This window comes from Fistularia commersonii, chromosome 1 (assembly GCF_037954325.1).
Source record: "Fistularia commersonii isolate RoL2024-O1a breed Wild chromosome 1, RoL_Fcom_v1.0, whole genome shotgun sequence".
Taxonomy (NCBI): Eukaryota; Metazoa; Chordata; class Actinopteri; order Syngnathiformes; family Fistulariidae; genus Fistularia; species Fistularia commersonii.
Window position 1 is genome coordinate 18,558,258 of NC_141284.1, and position 23,889 is coordinate 18,582,146.

Sequence of the window (23,889 nt, forward strand, 5' to 3'; positions counted from 1 at the left end):
AGACGGGTCCCAGGCGGAGGGACAGGCGGAGGGGCTCAGAGCCGCTGTCTGACAGGCTCGGCGAGGGCAGGGTCGAATCCCCCTCCTCCCTCCACAATCTGTCGTTCTCGTTGACCTGAGGAAAAACAGAGACGGCGGTCAGAGAACACTTACGCTTTGGAGACGACCATAAAACATGGTCCCCTAGTGCTTAGTATTTTGGCTTTCCGTAGAATAATAATAGATGGATGTCCTTCATCTCTGGTGGAGTGGTAAAGACGTGTGGCAACCTACGGACTTAGCATTCTACCGATGGCAGGTCGCTCTTTTTGCCGTTTCAGAGCGCGCATGTTGCCAAGACTACTTTGTGTTCTAATCCCTGGGCACAGCGATTTCACACAGTGTTGCTGTCGAAGTAAACTACTGCTTGACAACAAGATATCTATTCATTGTCTAAGGTGGACGGCGGCTGAACTGATCTTAGCTTGGTTGGAGAGAACCAGCTGCAAAGCTAACAAGGTCAATGGACAAATTGCCCAACATACATTATTAGTTAAAATCTCGATAGAGCATGGCGGCGAGGTTGATCAGCAGTTTGGCATAGTTTCGCTTTATGATCCCCTTCACTAATTTCCTCTTCATGTCCTCGATTTGTATTTGAAGTCCATCACGCAGTGGTTGGTGCTTGTTTGAGTCCTTCTATTTTAATCTTTCTGCTTTGATTGTGTGAGCCTTACAGCTTGAGACTATTTGTTTCAGTGTCTCTGTCAGCATCGCTCCGCTCAAGTCCGAGTATTTCATCCGAGTCTTTCTGTCCAAGTCTTTCCTCCAGACCACCTTGCAAGTAACGTGGTTTTCAGCAATTTCCTTCGGGATTAATAAAGTTGTTCTTATTCTTATTCTTATTCTTTCACAATCTTTAGCCCTGACTTTTCCTCGGCCCATCTGAGTCAATCAAGTGAAGGATGATGGGAAACAAACAAGTAACTCAAACAATCAGTCACAAGATAAATTGTTATTTAAAGCTCAAATATCCATGCAATACTCTGATTTTCATTCACATTGTCATTTTTCTTTGGCACAACTTAAATTCCTCATTTCTCAAGCATCTGTGTCTGGGTGTCGGCAGGTTCCGGCTGAAACTCTGAAACTCTGCCTGCATTCATACGATAACATTTCAAATCCTGCACAGGTTTTTGGCATTTTGGTCGAGTCAGTATTTACCTTAGATGCTGTGAAATAAATATATTTGGTTTCCCAAGTAGGGGTTTCGGGCTGACAGTCAGAGGGGAAAAATAAATATCCCCATCCTTTCAGTAGCGGGTGATGAAATTATTTATATTTTCATGATTAAGATTCTTCTTTATTTTCTTTGCTGTTTTCAAAACAAAGATGGAGCGACAGAAACTATTCAAAAAACTGTTTTTGGAAGTTTTATCTATCTACTTTTCTTTACGCTGTTTCTTTTAAATCTCTTTTAACTCAGCCATTAAGAATACAACTGTCATTTGGGATTTTGTATCGCTAAAACGGGGATGATTTCTGCTTTTGAGTTAAATGGACTTTTCAGAGCTGAGATTCATGTATCGATTTTTTTTAGTTTTATTAGATTATTATTTTCTTTTGGGCTTTTGGTTCATTTTTATAGGCTCCAGCATCCCCCGCGACCCTGAATGCAGGATAAGCGGCAGACGATGGACGGATGGATGTTTTTTTTTTTTCTTTTGGTCCCTTTGACTGTACTGCTTCACTGCTGTTGCAGACAGAATATGTGCAAGAAGTGAAAAGACGTTGTAGTTTTGGAAGTGGGTTGTTTCCATGTTGCTGAGTCATGTTGAGGCACAGTGGTTAGCGCTCCCGCCTCACAGAAAGGTCACTGGTTCGATTCCAACAGAGGACTGTTCTGCGTGGACTTGACATGTCCTCCACACGTCAGCCTAGCTTCCCCCCACAGTCGTAAAATGTGCTGTGGGTGGTTGTAAGTCTCTATATGTGACCCTGTGATTAACTGGCAACTGGTTCAGGGTGAATCCTGTCTCTCGCCCACTGACAGCCATGGTAGGCTCCGGCAAACCCGAGTGCAGGATAAGCAGTGCAGATAATGGATGGATGGAAGTTTATCAGACAACTTTTCTTCTTCTTCTTCCTCTTCTTTCAGCTTGTCCCTTTAGGTGTCGCCACAGCCAATCAACTTTCTCCATCTAACCCTCTTCTCTGTATCCTCCTCTCTCACACCAACTATCTTCATATCCTCTCTCACTACGTCCATAAATCTTCTCTTTGATCTTCCTCGAGACCTCTTGCCTGGCAGCTCCAATTCAAGCATCCGTCTACCAATATATTCACTATCCCTCCTCTGTACATGATCAAACCGTCTCAGTCTGGCTTCTCTGACCTTCTCTCCAAAACATCTAACATGTGCTGTTCCTCTGATAGACTCATTCCTGATCCTATCCATCCTGGTCACTCCCAAAGAGAACCTCAACATCTTCATCTCTGCAACCTCTAGTTCTGCCTGCTGTCCTTTCTTCTTCTGCACCCTTTTAATTCCTAGAAGTTCTGCCAAATCTCAGCTTCAGCGTATCAACATATTGAACTTTTTATGACTTCTTTATTTGGCAAAGTTCTCCCCCCACGTTCACTGTCTCTTTCTAAGAAGGCACAAACCTTCAGCTGGCTCATTGCAAATAATTTAAAATAAAGATTTTGATGGTTGGATGTCTCTTCATATGGCCATGTGATTGACAGGTCCCTGTTAAGTCCCGCCTCTCTCCTCCAGCTTCAGATGGGACCGATTCCAGCACCAACCTGACCCTGTGAGACAACAAGCTAAAGAGATGATGAATGAGTGGATAAATGAATCCATGTTTGCAACTAATGCTTGCAGAAAGGCGACGTCCGCCTGCTTCAAAATAAGATCCTGGTCCGACTGCTCCGGTACTGGGTCGCTTCCGTTTGGGTTTCTCCGTGTTCTTCTGCTTGGGTACTCTCCAGCATCTCAATTTTTCTCCAAAACAGTCCAAAAACAGTCAGCAGGTTCATGGGAGATTAAATTCTCTGCAAGTTTGAATGAGAGGGTGAATAGTTGGATGTCCCAATATGTGGCCATTGATTGACAGGTGATAGGGCCGGCTTCTACCCTGCCTCCTGCCTCGAAGTCAGCTGGGATTGCTTCCCCCACAAACTTCCTGCTAGTGAAGCAATTTTGTCTTCCTCCTTAGTCGTTTCCTTGATCATGGGTTTAAACCCTGCTGACATTCAAAAGCCCAGTGGGGTTCCTTCAGATCCTCTTGCAATCGGCTGCATCACGTGACTTCTGTTTGAGCTCCTCGAGTCTTTTCAATCAAAGGCAGATATGAATAAATAGATAATAGAACTTGTTATCTTTGTTTTTCTGCTTTGGAAAAACAAAAAACAAACAAACAAAAGGGACGTGCGTGTTTTGAATGTTTAACTGTGACACGACACTAATGAGTCGTCAGGAGAAATGATCGCTTTCAAATTTAATTAAAGACCATAATAGAAAGAGGAAACGTTAAACCAGGACATCTGAATATTAGATTATTGTTTTTTCTGTAAAACTGAGGACCATCAGCCTACGAAACGCTGGAGAAAATTGAAATAAAATCCTGAATCTGAATTACTGACAGACTTTTTCCGTCCGTCCCCTTCTTCCCTTTGCCCCCAAAAGAGGAAAACGAAAACAAAGGCAGGATCCAAAAAATTCAGGAGGGAAATTCTGAGAAATTTCCATGGCCTCTCTGATGATGATGCAGGTTGCCATGGCAACCGTTCAAGTCATCGCTTTTGCTGATACACCCAGATTTTTCTAGCTTTTCCTTAATGGATTTTTTTTTTAATTTAATTACAATAAGATCTGTTTTTTTTTTTAAAAACTTAAAATTTCATTCCATAGTTGTGACTATAAAATTTTCATATTTTCATTATTATAAAGAAGACTCAACCATTGAATTTGTTCTTTCTTTTAAGTACAATAATACATTTTTTATAAGATATTTACTGGATGGATTTTGCTATCTTGTATTGCATCTTCTGTCCTAATTTTAGATCCTGATATTTTTTTCCCTTTTTTGGATGTATTGTTTAAAAACATTTTTTCTACATACGTTTGCAGCAAGTTGTAAGAGTACAAACAATGTACATTTAGGGTATACTGCAGAAATGCAAAGTCAAGTATTTTCATGTTTCTTTGATCATTCATTTTTGCTTTGTTAATTCAAAACAATTTATTTCCCTGGACTCTTGAGGAGTAACTTTCTGTTTCTTCCATGGACAGAATATTTCATAAAATTAAAAGCACTGTCTTACTATTGTTTATTTTGTCTACACTGATGTGGAAGAACTGAAAAAGCTTGCAGACCCTAAAGGCATCAAAAACAAACTCTTGAGGTTTTTAATGACCAGCCTGCTGTCAGGCACGGATGGCTTGAATCTTTTGCACCGGACATTTAGATTTCAAAGGTTTGATTGAGGTTGGTGGTAATATGGGGGTGCAAATAAAAAAGCAAAAAAGGTCAAATGTGAAAAAAAAAAAAAAATCACTAAAATAAAATAAAATAAACATTATCTTTATTTTGGTTAGATGTCAGGGACAAAATTTTGAAATTTACAGTCGAGGATTATATTGCACACAAAGTTGGAAGTCAACAGAGTGACAGAGTCGATTCAAACCCTTTTTAAAGATTAAATAACCAAAGAATCCATGGAAACCGAGGCCGGAAGTGCAATGAGATGAAGCTGAAAAATTCAAACACCCTCCGGGATGAAAGAAGAGTTCAGTCTCGGTTTGTCAGATTATTCCGGGCCGCTGGCAGGTGGCAAATAAACCACCAGAGTGAGAGACAAAAAAAAATAAAAATCACGAGCCGGATGTGAAAACAATATATTGTCGGCTGGATATTTTCTTCACACGCCTAGATAAAACATGATAATTATTTGTTATCACAAGACTTACTTCAAGTTCAAGCATGAAAACTTGTTATGACAAGATAATAATAATTTATCAACCCATCATTGATGAGCCATGAGCAGTAGGCTGCCGTCGACCTGCACGAGGGGAGCAGTTGGGGGTTCAGTGTCTTGCTCAACAACACTTCGACGCACCGGGAGGAGCCGGGAATCGGACCAGGAATGCTCGGTTCCAAAAACGATCGTTCTGCCTCCTGCGCCACGCCGCCCCCATAAATCATGTATGAAATACCATCCGATATGAACACCGTATTTGAGTAAAAAATAAAAGTAGCCCATGACTTGTGAGAACTATGCCATAACTTTTTAGAACCTGAAAACAACTGAGACAAAGAAAATCACTATCATGTTCTCACTTATCATGAGAACATGATAATAACCTGCTGAAACGAGGTAACAACTAGTCCGAACGACTTGTTGTAATGACTTGTTAGACCTGGAAAGTCACGGACCTACACTCTGTGACTTTCCAGGTATGAACCATCCCCAGAATTATTCGTAAAAAAATCTTTTCGCAGCCCCCCCAGATCCTCCAGGTGTCACGGGTAACCCATCTCCAGCGCCACATGCTCCATCTCACCTGAGTAGGTATTTGTGCTCTCAAAATGTTCTGCTCTGTTTCCATGGAAACGGCCGGAGCGGCGGTCGGCAGGTATGAGCTACGGTCGTCCGTGGCGGTGCTCGGGGCCCCGGGCTGTCCGGCGCTCGTCTTCACATCCGATCCGTTGCCGAAGGCCAGAATGGCATTTTCTGGAAGGAAAATGGAGGCGGAGCTGACTGCTTAGTTAAGAGGACGAAATATTTGCTCATTTTCACGTTGGACGTCGAGGCTGATTTTTCCATTCAATTTGATCTTTTTATTTTTATTGCATTCTTTGTTGGGAAAAGCTCTTTGTTACACGACAAGCCACTTCAAATTATGTAGCAACGCTATAATTACAAGGTTGTCAAGTAAACCTTTCAGAGTGAGTCACCAGCCCGGTCCTTTTTCCTAAATGGAGCTGCTCTCAGAGTCCCTCATTTGTTCATAAAATAACAAATTCAGCCTGTTTTTCATCATTGTATGCTTTTTTTCTCGGTCATTTTTCTCTCAATATACACTATACGGCCAAAAGTATTCGCTCACCCATCCAAAAAATCAGAATCATTGTGTTCCAATCACTTCCACGGCCACAGGTGTATAAAATGAAGCACCTAGGCATGCAGACTGTTTTACAAACATTTGTGAAAGAATGGGTCGCTCTCAGGAGCTCAGTGAATTGCCACGTGATAGGATGCCACCTGTGAAACGAATCCAGTCATGAAATTTCCTCGCTTCTAAATATTCAACTGTCAGCTGTGTTATAAGAACACGGAAGTGTTTGGGAAAGACAGCAACTCAGCCATGAAGTGGGAGGCCATGTAAACTGAAGGAGTGGGATAAGCGAAAATGTTGCCAAGTTTCTGCAGGGTCAGTCACTACAGACCTCCAAACTTCGTGTGGCCCACAGATTATCTCAAGAACAGTTTGCAGAGAGTTTCATAGAATGGCTTTCCGTGGCCGAGCAGCTGCATCCAAACCACACATCACAAAGTGCAATGCAAAACGTCGGATGCAGTGGTGTAAAGCACGCCGCCACTGGACTCTAGGGCGGTGGAGACGTGTTCTCTGGAGTGACGAATCACGTCTGATAAATTGGTTTACAATTCTCAAAATGCTGGAAATCATCTGATTATATTTCAGTATGAATACATAAATAAATAAATGTATAATTCACAACCAACATACATAAAACAAATTGAACACAGTTCATGAAAATGGGGAGAGGAAGGCCTGGGCCTCACTGCTCCGGCTGCTGCCCCCAGGACCCGGCTCCGCGTAAGCGGTGGAAGATGTGTGGGTGGATAGATGGATGTCTTTTTCCAGATTTTTATGAAATATTTTTGATTTTTTTTTTCCTAATATGCACTACAATTTCTAAACTCTTATTAGCTTTCTATCTGCTTTTTGCAAACAATAATCAAACCTTTTTTTTCTCTTAAAATTCATTTTTTTTAAATCAATTTTATTGATTTTCAGGTAATTTGGGTTTCTAAGGCTTTTTCTTCTCATTTCTGATTGATAGATAGACAGATAGCTTATTAATCTAAGAGATAAATGGATTTCTAATGTTAGCCAGATTGTGTTACATGATACAGATAAATAAGAAAGAATAAATAAATAGATTATTTCATAAAATTTCTGGTAGGTTTGTGTTGAGTAGCTTCTTGTGTTTGTGTGAATGAATGAATGAATGAATGAATGAATGAATAAATGAATATGATTATTAGATAATACCTGAAATAAGTTTTTCAGTCGATTTCATGTTTTGTTTTTTTTTTACTGTTTTCCAGATTCCACATTCAGCGATGCAATCAGATTTTTTCTCTTTACAGACTACACAATTCTTGTTTTTGCTATTTTTGCTAGCTTCAAGGCCCATCCTTACCAAGGGCCGATATGATGGAGACTACACTTCAGCAACTGGATCAACACCAAAGATAGGCAGATGATCCAAAAGCTCTCGAGTTCCAGTCAAGTTTGGAAAGAGTATATTTTAGCTTTTATCAGTTTGCAAAAATGGAAACCAAACATGTGGTGATAACGTCTAAAGCCTGACACATCCCTGCTGCATCTGATGCGTCACGACCATTCACGACAGTCACAGTGAGTTTAATGAGCCGCATCATCATTTCAGAAGGTTGGTCTGAGAGGAGGGCATCAAATTTAGAATTGTTGAATCCTCATGGATTCACTGGAACAAACCTTCAAAAGTTTGGGTCGTGGGGTGGCTGGAACCTATGGCAGCTATCATTGGGGTGTGATGCAGGGCGAACCCTGGACTATTCGCCGGTCGATCCCAAGGCCATATATACAAAATAAACCAAACAGGGCTTCTGGATCACCAAAATTAAACCACCTTCTTGGCTGTGAAATGAAAACAAACTACTACTGCAAATTAAACTACCAGAAAGGTAAAAAGTTAGGTGTGCCTCAACTGCATTATCAACAAATGATGATTATGTGCTGCTTTTTTGTCCAAATGCGGTGTTTGCTGTGTACGTACAACAAAAACAACAACAACAACAACAAAAACACCAGCACATCATCCATGTTGCACACTTGCATGATGAACATCATGTCTATTGAGCTAGCAAGCTGGTCAGTGTTCCCACAGTTTCACTCCAGCTCTCAAAGTGAGTTGCCAAATATTCACTTTGCCACTAGATGTCGCTCTTTTCAGTTCAAGAGAAGATTTGGATTTTCATCTGTTCGTCACCGACCAATTCTGGGCGGAGCCGTGAAATCAGATGATGAATTATAGCAAAGATCGACAATAGCAAAAAAAAAAAAAACTAAAGAGCTGAGTTAATTCTGGTAATGATCTTTTATTTCTCAGGAGCACATATCACCCCTTTAAAGGATTTTGGAAATCTAACAAAAACTACAGCGATCCGAGGCAGCACAGTGGCATTGGCAGTTTTTGAGAAGACGTGAGCAAGTCCTCATTTCCTTTAAAAAAAAAAAAAAATCAAATTGCTATTTCCATTCCAATCATATTTTTCTGTCCTAATTTCATGATTTCAAAAATGTTGGCAATTCCAGATGGAGACCATATTTCTTTGATAGTTTCTCAGCCATATTTTGAGATCTGACATCGATCCATCATTCCATCCATCTAAACATCAAACTTACTCCCAGCAAGTTGTATTTGTTACCAGTTTTCTGTTTATCACCTTTATGGATAGAATTGTGAGGCACAGCCAGCGGTTGAGGGGATCTGGTTTGGAGGCCTCAGGATTGGACCTCTGCTCTTTGCCAATGATGTTGTCCCACTGCCTCCATCCAACCACGATCTCAAGCCCTTGCACTAGATTGGCTGGTCGATCCGTGTTCCTGTCCTCACCTATGGGTCACGACCAAAAGGTGACCCTTCCTCTGCAGGCTGTGCGGGCTCTCCCTTCGAGATGGATGGATGGATGGATTATGAGTGTGAGCTGTTGGCGGTTCCAGTTCCTCAAACTTTAATTAATATCCTCTATAACGAGAGAATTTAGAGCAAATGGATGGATTATAGCAAACACACACACACACACACACACACTGACACACACGCGGCTGGTGAAATATGAGCATTGCACCGGGTCACTAGCTAATAAACCAGCACCTCCTCCGAGGAAAGTCGAATTATTGCAGCATGCTTATAACTCACATTAGACCCATTTAAAGATTAGCGGCCGTGTTGGTTGCAGTTGGTTATTAAAAGCAGATGCTGGCGCTCCTCCATTCTCTCCTTGACAAAAAAAATGATGTAAGTCAAGTTAACCCTTCGGTTTCCTTCCCGAGAACATCTGTCCTTTTTATTACATATTTATAATGTGTTAGGATACACAAAGACACAGGAGGAGTGGGAAATGGGGATGGAGAGAGAAGGATAAAGAGAGAGAAAGAACAAGGAACGGTGAGAGCGAGGAGAATAATTGAGAGAGAAGGGGCGGGAGAGAATTGGAGAGACAGAATGAGAGGGGAGAGAGAAAAGAGAGATAAAGAGAATGAGAGAGGAGAAGAGTGGGGAAGATTGGGAATGAGAGGGAGATGGAGGATGGAGAAGGGGAGAGAGAGCGAGTGAAGGAGAGAGGAAGATGAGGGAGAATCGGTAGAAAAAAAGTTAGAGCGAATGATAGAGAGAGTGCAGAAATGGTAAATTCAAGTTGCATGAAAAAAAAAAAAATGACAAAAAAAAATTGTGAGAAATTAGAAAAAAAATATATAATAAGAAGTGTAAGCTTCCTTTTTATGGGAATTTCAGATTTCCTTTTGGTAGTTCGGGGCCGATCTTCCTGCTCCGTCAGATGACACATTAATATTCTATGTGCAATGGTTTTCATCCCGCTGATGGCATGAAAGTCACTCCAATTAAAACCTGCTCAAATGACGACACGATCGAGGGATTCATCAATTACCCTATACCGACTCCCCCCTGAGAGACGGATGGACTTTATGGATCAGAGTTCACGGATTACAAAAAACAAAAAATGTTAAGCTGCCGGCGAGTGCCGCGGCTTCGGATCCATCAGTCAAGTAACGAGGTGTGACACGCACATATTCATTCCTCGCACCGTCCGGAACCGATCGGCCTTCTTGGGTTGTTAGCAAACCGAATCCCGTGGCCATTGACGGTGCTGCAGGGAAGAGTCAAAGATGAAGGCGGTGTGTCCATGAACGTCGCTAATTAAGGGATAGAGTAACATAACAGCAAGGTTTCAATAGCTGGGAAAAAACAGATTACACTCGGGGGGGGGGGGCTCTATACGTTAACATCTTTCGGGTAATGGTGCTGCGGGTCATCAGCCTCTCCCGAGCAGATCTGCTGCAGCTGGGCTAAGTCGTCATAAGAGGACATTTCAGTTAATTTCCCTCCTCCGCAAACTAGCTAAAGTCAGGGTTGGAGGACTGCGGGGGAGGGGGTTATAAACAGGCAGAGCAAAGAGAAACTACCGAAAAATACTTTCCTTTGTTCTTTTTTTTTTCTTGAATGTGGTTACATGTTTAGCATAAATATGTCATATGTCATTATATTGCATTTGTCAAAGACTAGAAATAATCTAAAATTAAAATTGTGCTTATATCAACAGGAAAATAATCAATGCTTGCTTCGCGTCTTTACTGGTATCAGTCCAAATACGAGGGCGTCGGATCTTTGTGCAACACAAACTACACAAGGTTTTTTTTTCGCTGCCAGGAATTTTGTGAATCCAGAATGGAGTTTTAAAGGAAACGGAAATAATTACCTTGGAATCAACATCAAATTTCCCTGCAAAATAATTGTAAAAAATCTATGAAACCCAGACTCCATTCTTAAAGTTCTAAATTCCTCACCCCTGTTTTAGGACCGAAATGGAACAACTGGGAATGTACATGGATGCTGGTGAAAATCTGAGTTTGACCTCCGTCTGATTGGTCTGTGCGAAGTGTTATTGCCCAACAGCCAGAGGACGAGGGACACACGAGTCGCCGCCGCCACGCATTATGTGAGCAAAGACAGCAAGTTTCTTTTAAACCTGAGTCAGAGTGTTACATGCCCCATCACCACCATCCTGACACCCTCAATCTGCCCCGTCATTGCCGTCGGAGAAGGACTGCACTCCTCCTCCTTTTCCGCATCTCAGTAGTTTACAGGCAGGAAACAAAACGACGTTCAATAACAAAGTCAAGAGAGACCCATCTGAAGTCTTGCCTCAGCACCGGGCCTCTGGACCGCCAAAATTAAACAGGGCTCCTGGACCAGCGAAATAAGACCAACCTGTGGGATGTGAAAGGAAAAGCTGCTTTTGGACCAGTAAGCTTCTGGAGCACGAAAGTGAACATGCCTTGTAGACGGTGAGAAAAAAATGATATTCTGGACTGCAAAAAAAAAAAGCTTGCTTATGGATCACTAAAATGAAACTTAGTTGTAGACTTCAAACTCAAACTTGCTTCTTGTCTGCCAAAAAAAAAAATGAGCTTCTAGATTGTCTGGGTTTGTGGATCACCAAAATAAAAACAAGCTCCTGAAAGCTCCTGAAAGCAAAACTACCCCCTGGATCACCAAAGTAAACCATCTTTTGGCCCGTGAAAGTGAAATCGGCTAGTGGACCACCAAAACAAAACTGGCTTCTGGACTTTGAAGTAAAACAGACTCCTGGATCACCAAACTTAAACTGGGCTATGGAATCAAAACTGACTATTGGACTAGCAAAGTAAAACCAATTTCTCGACTACAAACGTAAAACCATTTTCTAGACAGTTAAAGTCAATCCATAATCAAGATAAGTAAAGCCAGCTTCGGGATCACCAAAAATCAGACCGTTTTCTCGACCCCTTGTTCCCTACAAATCCTACACATTCTCACTCGAAAGCCTGCATCAAATTCCCTATCATTTGGAGTGAGAATATGTTCCCCAAAACAGAATATGTCGACATTTAGTAATTTTCGTCCAAGCATAATATGCTTGGAAGAAAATTACAAAACGTTGAGGTTTTGATCACATGCTTATCAGTCAGAGCTGGGGTTTGAGTGCTCCCAAATAAAAGTTGCAATACTACCGCTACTCCTGGTATTACTGATAATAATGATAAACTTGAAGACGCAATAAAGACATTTTAATACTGTAAATCATGAATGCCAAGATGATAAACATCACAAGCAGATTAATCCACTGAACATGTCAGTGAGATGAGATGACAAGCACAAACAATTGATAGCTGATGTCTAATTGACTATCGCGAGTTCAACAAAGATTAGCATCAACTAGCATAACTGATTAGGTGTTGAACTGCTGGAGGTGAAAGTTGTTCATCCCCCAATCCAACCCCAACAAAGAAAAAATCTCAATCCTCATTCAGGAGGACATCTCCAACACCAGCCTTATCCGGAGTTTTTCAAACTCCAACAGCATCAATCCCTATGGGATACTACAGTAGACCTGTCCATCACTTCTTCATGACCTCTATTGCCTGGACTAACATGTCCAGTGAAGCCTGCGCCGTTCATAACCCCTCTCATCCCTGGGGATATTCTGCACCGCTTCTGCTTCATATGTCTCACCTCAGAATTTTCCTTTTCCTCCAATCCCACCTAACAGTCCCAAGAAACTGTTCCTTCAAGATCTCTTCTACTCCTGTTCCTTTTCAATACGATGGCAAATTAATATCTGCCCTTAGGTTTCTGGCCTTGCCACCTCTCAAACTGGACTTCCTGGACAGAGTGCGGCCGCATTTTCTCTCGAATGTCAACCAACTCTCATCTGTCTTTTGTTCGCTCTGCTTCTGAACCTGCCTGCTTCCTCTCCACCCTCCACCCACAGTAGCCCGATAGCCACTGTTACCCTGAAGGTAGGTCATCTGCACCAGTGGCGACTGTCGGCAACCCGGGCCTAAACTTATGTGAAAGTCATTGCTGCCAGTTCACTTATTTGACCTTGGCACAATTTTCATGTCGGCCTTTTCAAAACCAACCCCACTGAAGAGCTCAAACCCTATTGACTCTTCCAACACCAGCATTGTGCTAATTTATCAATGGACTTCAACATCTAGTCCTAGTGAGCAGTAATTGGTTAACATTCAATGTCACCAGGGAACAACAACGGGATACCACTTTACTGACAATGGTGGTCGACCTTCACATATCAGTTCAGTAGATAACGTGTTCTGGGCGGGGCAGAACGGTCTCCTTAGTAACAGGAAGTGCTGTCACCAACAGTTCGGAGACTGGCAGCGGCTCGTTAAAGGAAAACATATGGCTGAAATGTGGCGTGACGAAACGGGAAGGGGCCGACATCTTGACGAGAACTATTCTCTTGCCGGTCATTAAATAACATCATGACTCCTGCGTTTTGGAATCGCCAAAAATCAGAGTTTATCAGAAATCAGAATGAGAATTAGAAATTCTTTATTTGCCAAGTACCATTTGCCAAGTTTTCACGTACAAGGAATTTCAGATCAGTTATAGGATTTATAGGATTTTTTTTTCATCTTCAAATGATGGGGACACATTTCCTAACAGTCAATTTGGATAACATTAGCACTCACATTGAAAGCGTACGTCTATGAGGTTTCCATCAAAACATTAAAACACAGCTGGTGAGGGTTCAAACAAGTTTTTCAATGTGAAATGAGTGGTGTTCCATGGGCAGATCTCAATTTAGATGTACGAAAGGCTGCTTTATATTGGAAGCACGATGGGAATGAAAAATCACCATCATGTCAGAAGATTTTTGTACCTAAATCACAATGTGGGGGATACATTTTTAGCCTGACTTTTGACCCCCCTCCCCCTCCCTCCCCAAACACCCGCACTCACACACTCACATTCTGGTACCTTCAATCCAACATTCACATTAAACATCAATCAAACATTGTCGGGTGTTAAGGTTTTTCTAGGGGGTTCCTGAGAATTTTGACATACCTAACGAGACTGTGACCTTTGACCATTTTGAACTGCCATATTTTGGTCACTTCCTTTGAACCTCAGGAAAAATCAAGTGAATCATTGTGATGGACTACAGCGCTGTGCTTTTTTTGTTCTTTTACTCTTCTTTACTGAAATTGTTATTTTATTGATTTATCTTTTAGTCATTCAGTTTTTTTCAGAATTTCACATAATATTTTGGAAATTAAAAAAAGGAAAATTAGAAAAACAACAACCATTAATTTGAATCTTGAAATAATCTGTCATTTCTGAAAAGCAAACCAATAACTATGAAAAAAAAAACTGAAAACAAAGCATCCAGAAACGCATCAGTCAAAAGTCATGAATGATTAAAAAAAAACCTGAATCTCAGGTAAAAAGGGAGATGACAATCTAAAATAAGAAAAGAAAACTGAAAGGGCCAGTGTTCATGACAAAACTATCAAAATTCTGAAATAGTGTCATACAACTCATCAAACTGCTGAAAAAAATCAGGCAAAAAAATCCTTCTATCAACAAAAAGTCTAATTTTAGTCCTCGACTCATTTATAAACGTATTACTACACCGACTTCACCGCCGTGACGTGTCACATGGCAGGAGCGGCACCCGGTTCCTTGCAATTCTTCACGGCGACATCTCTGTAGGAAGCTGTCGTCTGTTGTTAAAAAGAATAATAAACTTAAGGAAAAAAAACATGCCGCGTGCTGCAACACCTTCAACTGTACCTTTTGGTTTTAATCTGTCACCGCTGTCGTCCGTCTGTCAGTGGCGCCAGCGCTCAGCCGCCGTGATCCATACGATACTTTCAGAGAAATGTTTAGTGATGTACGAAACCTTCAAGGAGCGGTAAATGCATCACGACGCCCCTTTGACCGATCCTTTGACTGAACTGGAATCACAGCATCACCCCCACTGGAACTGACAGCCCCTTGCCACTCATCATGTGGATGAAATATAATTTATGTCGTTTTCTCAAGCTGTCCAAGCCAATAACGGTCAGCTTACCAGCTTAAAAATAAAATTCTTCCTCGCTCTGAAAATAAAACACTAAAATATTTATGGTACTATAGAATTTCGTTGTTCATCTTTCTAGTTTCCTGCTTTACTTGAGTTCAAAAAATCCTCAGACAGATCTTATGTTAAAAAAAGAAAATGGATGGTGCCCGTTAGCAAAACCGCCCTGCGGTGGCAAAACAGTTGAGAGATGTTTACAGGAAAGATCAGGTATTTTATAAGGGTAAAGATGTGGGCAGTCTGAAAACAGACCCTGGTTCGGACCCTTTTCCGTGACAACGGGGGGAGGTGACGCCTCTCTCAGACAGTCAAGCCTTTTCGGCCATCAGCCACGTTTGCGATAATGTCAACATTCTCCGGTGCTTGGTTTCCTCATCAAAAAAATGAGAACTATAGAAAATGAGAAAAATTGAATGCACTGTGTTGCTTGTCACGTTGTTCCTCCTACAAAAACTGAAAAAAATGATAAAATATACATGGGAGGAACTTCTCCATCTAAGGACAGGAGCTGGACTTCCTGCCGTGCACGACCCAGAGGAGCTATGGCGGAGCACCCACCGGCGCGAAGATGAGTAAGTGGAGAAAGAGGGACAGGGGATGCAAGCCCTTCCTGCCCGTGGTCATCATGGGGAACGTAAGGTCACTCGCCAACAAATCCGACGAACTGGCAGCCCTTGTCGACAGCCAGCATGTGTACAAGGAATGTTGCATGCTGTGCTTCAAAGAGCCCTGGCTACAGGTGAACATACCGGACAGAACCATTGATCTGCCCGGAGGCAGAGCGCGCACGAAGAGAGGAGGAGGGCTTGCCGTCTACGTTAGCAGGAAATGGTGCAATCCCGGTCATATCGCGGTGTGCACCCGCGATTTGGAGCTCATGGCGGTAGGATATCGCCCCTACTACCTCCTGTGCAAGTTTCCACACTCTGTCTTGGTACTTGGTTCCTCCAGCTGAGGCCGTAGCTGGCGGCGGTGACGTCGTCCACTCGGCGATCACAAACCTGCAGTCGCGCCACCCAATCTCATCCTGGTCAGTCGGGGCATCAACCATATCCCCCAGTCCTGTTCTCCTCACCTGCACCCAATACGTAGACTGTACGACAAGAGGGAATAGAACCCTCGACCCGGATGCATACAACTCTTTCCCTCTCCCTCCTCTGGGCAACTCGGACCATAACCTGGTACTCCTGGACTCTGCCTACACACCGATGGTGAGGCGGCAGCGGCCAGCTCCAGGTCTGTGAAGATCTAGTCCGAAGCCACAGAGGAGGCATTGCAGGAGTGCTTCGATGTCGCCGACTGGAGCCTTTTTGAAAAAGACTTCGGTGACGACATTGAGGGCCTCCCCTGTTGCATAACAGAGTAAATCAAATTCTGTGAGGACAACATGGTCCCATCAAAAAAGGTCAGTTGTTTCAATAACAACAAGCCATGAATCAACAAGGAAACAAAGGCCCTCTTAACAGGAAGAAGACAGCCTTCATGGCTAAGGACCACCAGAACCTCAGGGCCGTACAGAGGGAGCCGAAGAGGCAACTGAGGTGAAGCAAAACTCAACTATAAGGAGAAGGTTGAGTCCAATATGGAGCAGAGCAAACCAAAAGAGGTTTGGAGGGAGATGAGGAAGATGACTGGCAGTGGGAAAACCACACCTTGAGAAATAGGTGGCCCTGAATTTACTCTGGAGCTAAACCTTTTCTTCAATAGATTTGACACCCCAGTGAGCTCTGGGCCCTCATACCCCATCCCCTCACACCTCTACTGTAGGCTCTTCTCCCCCCCATCAACACTTTGCTTCCCCTCATCTCCCTCCTGCAGCACACCTAAGGGCAGCTTCTGAGGACAACCAGGCCCCCGCCCCCCACATCGCCTCAAACCCAGGTGCAACAACCACCTGCCCCACCCTCCCCCGACCCACCAGCAACTGCCAAGGACCCCCCCCCCCCCACCACCACCACCATCCCAACACAGATGCCCTCTACAGGAAGGGTCAGAGCATGATGTTCTTCCTGAAGAGACTGAGTTTGTTTGCCACCTGCAGCGGCCTCTTCAAGACCTTCTACCAGTCTATGGTAGCCAGTGCACTCTTCTTTGCTTCTTCGTTATAGTGTGTTTGTGGGGCGGTGCCAGGACCGGTGAGCTCAACAGGCTCAACAAGCTTGTGTGAATATCTTATCTTATCTTATCTTGTCTTGTCTTGTCTTGTCTTGTCTTGTCTTGTCTTGTCTTGTCTTGTCTTGTCTTGTCTTGTCTTGTCTTGTCTTGTCTTGTCTTATCTTATCTTATCTTATCTTATCCAACTTGCTTGACCATTTCGTTCATCCGAGTTATTAAAAGTCATTGACTGACTCACAAAATATGCTGTTTTTACTTTGTGTCTCATCTGCTTTGTCTCCTGTAGAAGAAAAAAATGCTGATGGGGTCGCGACGCGGCACTCACTGAGGCAGACGTTGTCATGGAAGAAAGCAAGGAAGTCGTAGCACTGCTCCCGGTGGTTGCCGCTGGCGGTGCAGGAGCACCAGGGACCCACGTTGGAGGTGGAGTTGTCCAGGTAGTTGGGGGTTATTGTGCTTCCTGTGGGTTAGAAAGGAGGTGAAGGATTTTCAGTTCACGTTGACGCACTCTTCTCTTTAATCAAACCTGCCGCCTTGAGCTGGCAAAAAAGTGGTGATGCGTGCTAATGTTCGAACACGAGCTGACACCAGCCCCACGCCAAGGCACTTAGCGCCCCAATATGCCTGACATCTGAGCAAAATTGCGGCTGATTTAATCTCATTCGGCTTCGCCTGGTTACGACCCGGCTCTGATTGCAATAATCCAATAGACATTTATGTGGCAGTTTCTATCGCTGCGGTGCTGCACTAATCAGGTTAAGACCCAGGTATTAGCGTGCGCGTTACTGTGTTGACTGTACATGGTGAGTGGAATCTAAATAAGGCGATGGAGGAAGGGCATGGCTTTTAAAAATAAAAAAGTATTCGACGTGATCGACCCAGGCTGAAAATATAGCGTCGGGAAATGAATCCCAAGCTAATGTTCTTTTCCAAGTGCATTTATGGGGCTCTGATTTAGGCGGCCATTTGCGCGCCTCTCATCGCCACCCAAGGAGCCGGAGGTCTCTCCCATTGGGGAACGGGGTTGGAGGGTACGTTGCCAGTGGTGTTGTGTGTGTGTATGTGTGTGTGGTGGAGGTGGAGCCCGGTACATTGTATTTCCAAAAAGAAAGTGGGGGAAACCGCTGTCAAAAAAAGAAAAAAACAAAGTTCTGATTTACCTCCATTGTTATTTGGGTGTCGGTCGTCTAGACAGGTCAATCTCCGCTGCCTCGCTTTTCGTCTTCCCTTTATCATTCCACCCCTATCCACCCCAAACAACTGATTTTCTACCTATTGTTGCACAGTAATGTTGTGTTTTGAACGAGGCCTGGGGAGGGAAGGGGGGGGTTAACAATCTCCTTTCTGTGCTCCTGTTCAGTTTTCTTCCATGAGCCGCGGCGCCAATATGACCCTCTCCACGCCGCCGTTAGCCGGCCATTATAATTGTGCTACTTATGACGCAGTTGACTCTTGCTGCAGTCACATTAATCAGCGCTCCATTCATCATTGAGACGCGGCCTCTCATCGCAGTCCTTGATTCGCTCTGAGTCCCGCTGCCATTCCCTCTGAAACCCTATTGTTTCCAATCCATCACAGAGGGTGGTTGAGTAAAGAAGTGGTGGGAGGGGGCAGGTTGGCGTGGTGGTGGTGGTGGAAGGGGGGTCCGGTCCTTACCTATCAGGCCTGTGTATGCGAGTAGACACGCTCCGTAGTTCTCTTGCTTGCAGCCGCTGGCGCTCTGCTCGGAGGGCTGGCAGTCGTACTGGAACTGAGCCCAACGAGACCTGCGGGAGCAATAACACGCCATCCATCATTTATTCATGCTTCACACGTCGTGCTGCCGAGGGCCGGCCCTGGTTCTCTCTCCCGGCGACGGGGTTTGAATCTGAGACTTATAATCGGCACTCTCCCTCCCCTCCTGCCACCCACCAACCCAGCCTCTGAAACAAAAAAGTTGGGAGCAAAATGAAAATACACCAAAAACAAAAAAAAAAAAAACCTGAAGGAAGTCTCACTGTCCCTGGCCAATCATAGAAACCGATGCCGCCAGGCTCTTGGAACAGATGCAACGCAGGTTTTTGTTCCGATGGAAACACCTTGAATCCCTTAGTTACTGCTGTTCGACCGAAGCTTGACATTTGTAAACATTGTATAAATATTTTCTAGTGATGTAAATATGTATATATGTAATATGTAAATATGAACCAACTCTCTGAAGTGAGCGACGGGAGCCACCTCCGGATTGAGAGCCCATTTTTTCTTTTCTGGTTAGAGCCGCACATGTTTGGTCAAGGTATGTTGTGTTGTCTGTGTGTCTATATCAGGGGTCTCCGACTCGCAGCCCACGGGCCTATTGCAACCCTCGAAGCAATATTTCGGGCCCCATGCCTGAAATCAAATCTTTGTGTTAGTGTGGCCCGTGCCTTTTTTCTTATATGCATCTGGGGGTTTTATACAGTGGATTTCAAAAAAAAAAAAAAAACGAGCAAGGAAGAAGTGAAAAAGTAAATTTGCAATGTATTTTTTGCTTTAAAATTTGAAAACAAAATGATTTTATGATGGAAAACTGTCTAGTGACATTCTAAAATGACCATTTCCTATTTCTATAAAAAACACAAAAACGATAGGAAAAAAAATGACCAAAAATTAAAAAGATTGATTTACTAACCAGAATAGCCACCATTGGACTTGTAAACATTATACCTCCTCTTATACATGCTAAAAATCAATTTTCAAATAAATTCTAGTGGCAAATTTTGTCACACTGACAAGATTTTCTCTTTTAATTCAACAATATTTTTAGGGTGTAATTTCATCAGTTCTTTTATAATATTCATTTTTAGTATTAATTCTTCATGTATCTTTTAGAGGAACAGTTCATGACATATAAAGATTTTATCATTTACCTGTTTACCTCTTTTACACTTAAACAAAGGAAAAATTCGGACTTAGCACTTCTAGGTAATGATTTTACTGGTCTGGCCCCCGTGACATCAAATTACGCCAAAATTACGCCATATGTGTCCCCTGGAACAAAATGAGTTTGACACCCCTGGTCTACATTGAGGAGAAGGAAGAGGGGTGGTGGAGTATAGAGACAACGCACAGTGTGCACGTGGGAGGTGCACATCTGTTCAGACCGTGAGACAGACAAGGGAACCTGCTATTAATAAAGGTGCCAGTGTGTCCTCTGCAACTGATGTTCAGCATCTATAGCTTCATTATACCACCACAACAACCCAGCCCCGCAACTTTTTAAAATACTAATTTTTTAAACATGATTTTGTATTTAAGGACAAGGAAAAATCAGGGGAGCCACTTGGCACAGCTGTCTCTTTTTAGGAACCTTTACATATTGATATTATACTTACTTTAAACAAACCATATGTTGCAAAAAAAACAAAAAAAAAAAGGTTTTGTTGATATTCGCTGTTCTGCATCAAGAAACATTCAAATGTTCGTCCTCTCATCCACAGCTACCAACAATATAGTCTTCAAATAGCGTTCTATTTTTGGATTGTGGGGATAGAAGGGGACCCTGGAAAAAAAACCCAGACAGGAGAAGATGGAGAATCCATGCTGATTCAAATATATTTAACATATAAAGGACACTTTATGTGTTAAATGGAGCAAGGATCAAAAAACACAAGGACCCATCGGGCTATATAATGGTAAAAGCGTGGGCGATGCTGGCTGCAAGGACAATCAGACAATATGGATCTTGCAAAAAAAAAAAATCCACGTCTCTCCCTTCACCTTTGCCCTGGTGGATGAATTAAGACATCAAGCATCCTCCTCCTCCTCATCATCATCACGCCGACACCCGTCATCATCATTATCATCATCATGACAAGTGGCATTTCAAAGCGCTTCCCCTCAGAGGCCAGCAAGATCACCACCTTACAGTTCATTTGTCATGCCGCTGCAAGGACGTGCACTCCCTGGGTGCTAAGCCAAGGCTTCACCTCTGGAGACAATCGGCTAATGCCACCTGACCGGCACGGGACCCATGGATGCCGCTGCAGCCTTGAATCCCGCCCTAGCGTCCGCCTCCAACATCTGGCGCCCCGATCAATAGCGGTGACAAATGAAGCCCCTCCATCCACGTGACATCTGTAGGGGAAGTGGATTAAATGCCGGCAGGCTGTGGAGAGAGACGGTGTCCATGGCAGCACTCTGGGTTTCCGTTCTCTCAGATTTAGCACTATATGTTTAATCCCTCTGTTTTAATCATGAAAAAGTTATTCTTTTGCATGTTAATGGGAAAATATCCAGACATGAGACATCTGAGACTTTACGAACATCTCAAAGCCCAGGCGACGTCTCACTTCCCCTCACCGAAAATTATGCTGCATTACGCAGGGAAAATTCCCAAAGGACGGATGCTTCTCTCGATAATGGCTATTCTGCCTGGACGCATGATGCCCACAGCCCCAGCGCCCCCCCAGAAAATGAATGTTGGGATTTAATTGAACTAATTAAACAAAGGTAATGAGTGTAACAATTGAATTAATTAAACACAGCTGACTAATTAAATCTAAACGAAGATATCATATGAGCCAGACCGTCTTCCATTATACCAAACGCCATTAATTATCTCCGGGGGGGCAGTCGTCATGGCGATGAGGTGCTCCATATGGAGGCAGACCAACACATGGTGCGGTTTTCAAATAGAGAGATACGAAAGAAGAGGTAAACAGGAAATTAGCTTTCAACCGTGGCGAGGGATTTGGATAAAAACGACCAGGAGGAGACCAAAATAAGAAACGGGAGTGAAAAATCTAAACACCCGTCAGGTAATTCACTCATTCATTCAATTATTCATTCAGCGTCCACACCACTTAACCTGATCTCAGGATCCTGGTGGCTCCAGAACTGAGAAAGAGGTGGATTTTTACCCGGACCAGCCAGGTCAATCAATCACCGGGCCGACCATTCCCTCTCTCATTCACACTTACATACATTTTCTGCAATGAACCCCTTTGAAAGTGCTAGATGATGAAAGATGATGCTATAAGTGGAGACCCGTCCCCATTTATGTTGTGACTTTCCAGTGGATTACCATCCATCCATCCATCCATCCATCCATCCATCCATCCATCCATCCATCCATCCATCCATCCATCCACCCATTGTTTACCACTCAGAGTTGTGGGAATGCTGTAGCCTATCCTTGCTCTTATTGAGCGAGAGGTGGGAAAAACCCTGAACAGGTCGCCAGGGCCGCATATAGACCCAAACAACCATTCACTTTCATTTACATACTAGGCCAATTTTCCCAATTTTTTCCAATTAATGAGTTCTTTCTAGGGTCTCATGTTCTCCCGACTGGGTCCCGTCTCTCAGCTTCTCCTTCTTCCTCCTGGGGTCCAACAGTCAGAGGGTTTTGCAAGAGTAAAACAGAGAGTGATGTGCTGGAAATCTCTACGTGCCACCTCTGATTGACAGGGGACAGTTAAGCCCCGTCTCTTGGCTTGTTGTCAGCATGGACTGGTTGCAGCCCCGCTCCCGCCATTTGTAGAGGATAAGTAGCTAAACTAAATGAAAGGAAGAATCTTATCAGGAATATTTATTTTTTTCAATATCTGTTTTTTTAATCAAGACGATAATTTCTCTGTGTCATTTTTACTGAATTTTCTTGGTTAGATTTCATTTTTTTTTTAAATTTCATTACAACAAACTGATCATTATTGACCATTTACCCATTGACTTTTATTTCATAGGTTAGACTGCGGTTTTGAATGCAAATTAAAACTGGGGTTTTATGCCTTTAATTTTTACTAACGCCTCTTCACTGAAGTACAAGCTCCGCTTCAGAGGCTGTAATGTTCTAGTTAATTTAATTAATTTGTTTTAATTATTGGATTAAGCAAATTTGGTTAAGGGTGATTTTTTTTCAGTCATATGGAGAAAGAAAACCAGGAAAGTGGCCCTGATCACCCTTTCATTTCCAGGGTGATCAATTAACCAACGCTTAAATGAAAACCTTTATGTATCTCTGTACAGGAAGCATTTTCCTCCTTCAGTTGGCGAGTCAAAGATCAGTGGTGACATTCAACCCTCGCAGATGAAAAATGAATATTAATACATTTAAAAAAGTAAGCCGTAGTGGCGTGTTAATGAGGACGAAACCAAACAACAAGAGCCATTTAGATCAGAAATGTTTCGGTTCAGGGTTGGCACATTCAGGAATGCCCTAGCTAATCAATAGTGTCTGTTGAAGACAGCCTGATTGATACATGAAGTGTAAGAAATTCTAACCCCTTTTTTCATTTCATTTAATTTCATTTCAGTTTTTTATTGTTACTGGTATTTGGGTTGGATGTGAATACTTTAGCCGTAACTTTGGTGGGGGTTAGTGAGCAGTGAATACAAAGAATTGTTAATGCAACAGGGCCAGAAAGCCTCCCTCTCATTCATAAAAGGGATGTTTTAAATTTAATCTGCAGGTCATCATCAGTCATGACAGCATTCAGACACAACCGATGGGTAAATCAGACTCTCCTAGAATCAACATCATCGTATTTGTACTTGAATGCGGTTATCTGTAAATAAACTTTGTCGAGCCGGCAAATTGTCTGCTGGTGTAGATGCCACCTGCAATCACGTTTTTTTGTCCTTATTTTTGTCCGGACAGAGTCACCACTTAAAAATTACACTGTTGTATTCCATGCAGAAAAGTGAGTGTTCCCCGACCTGGGGCTGTGGGCCCGCACCTGTCCGTGGGCATTTGTTACTGGACCACTACACTCACTGGGTTACTACACTCATGGATCGGGTCTGGTTTGGATGCACAAACGGGCCTGTCCCAAAACCTGGCACAGAGAGATTGAAAAGCTA

The 23,889-nt window shown here is 43.0% G+C and overlaps 1 protein-coding gene across 1 annotated transcript in view; it reads right to left on the reverse strand.

The window, feature by feature from the left end:
- Positions 1 to 23,889, reverse strand: part of gfra4a (GDNF family receptor alpha 4a) — a 125,675-nt gene that overhangs the window by 1,295 nt on the left and 100,491 nt on the right. Inside the window, exons 5-8 of the mRNA XM_086152505.1 lie at positions 18,724 to 18,833; positions 17,393 to 17,527; positions 5,549 to 5,718; positions 1 to 115 (exon numbers count right to left, since the gene is read on the reverse strand). The exon at positions 1 to 115 is cut by the window's left edge and continues 1,295 nt beyond it. Coding sequence (XP_086008631.1) covers positions 1 to 115; positions 5,549 to 5,718; positions 17,393 to 17,527; positions 18,724 to 18,833 — 530 coding nt within the window. The remainder of the gene's footprint in view (positions 116 to 5,548; positions 5,719 to 17,392; positions 17,528 to 18,723; positions 18,834 to 23,889) is intronic.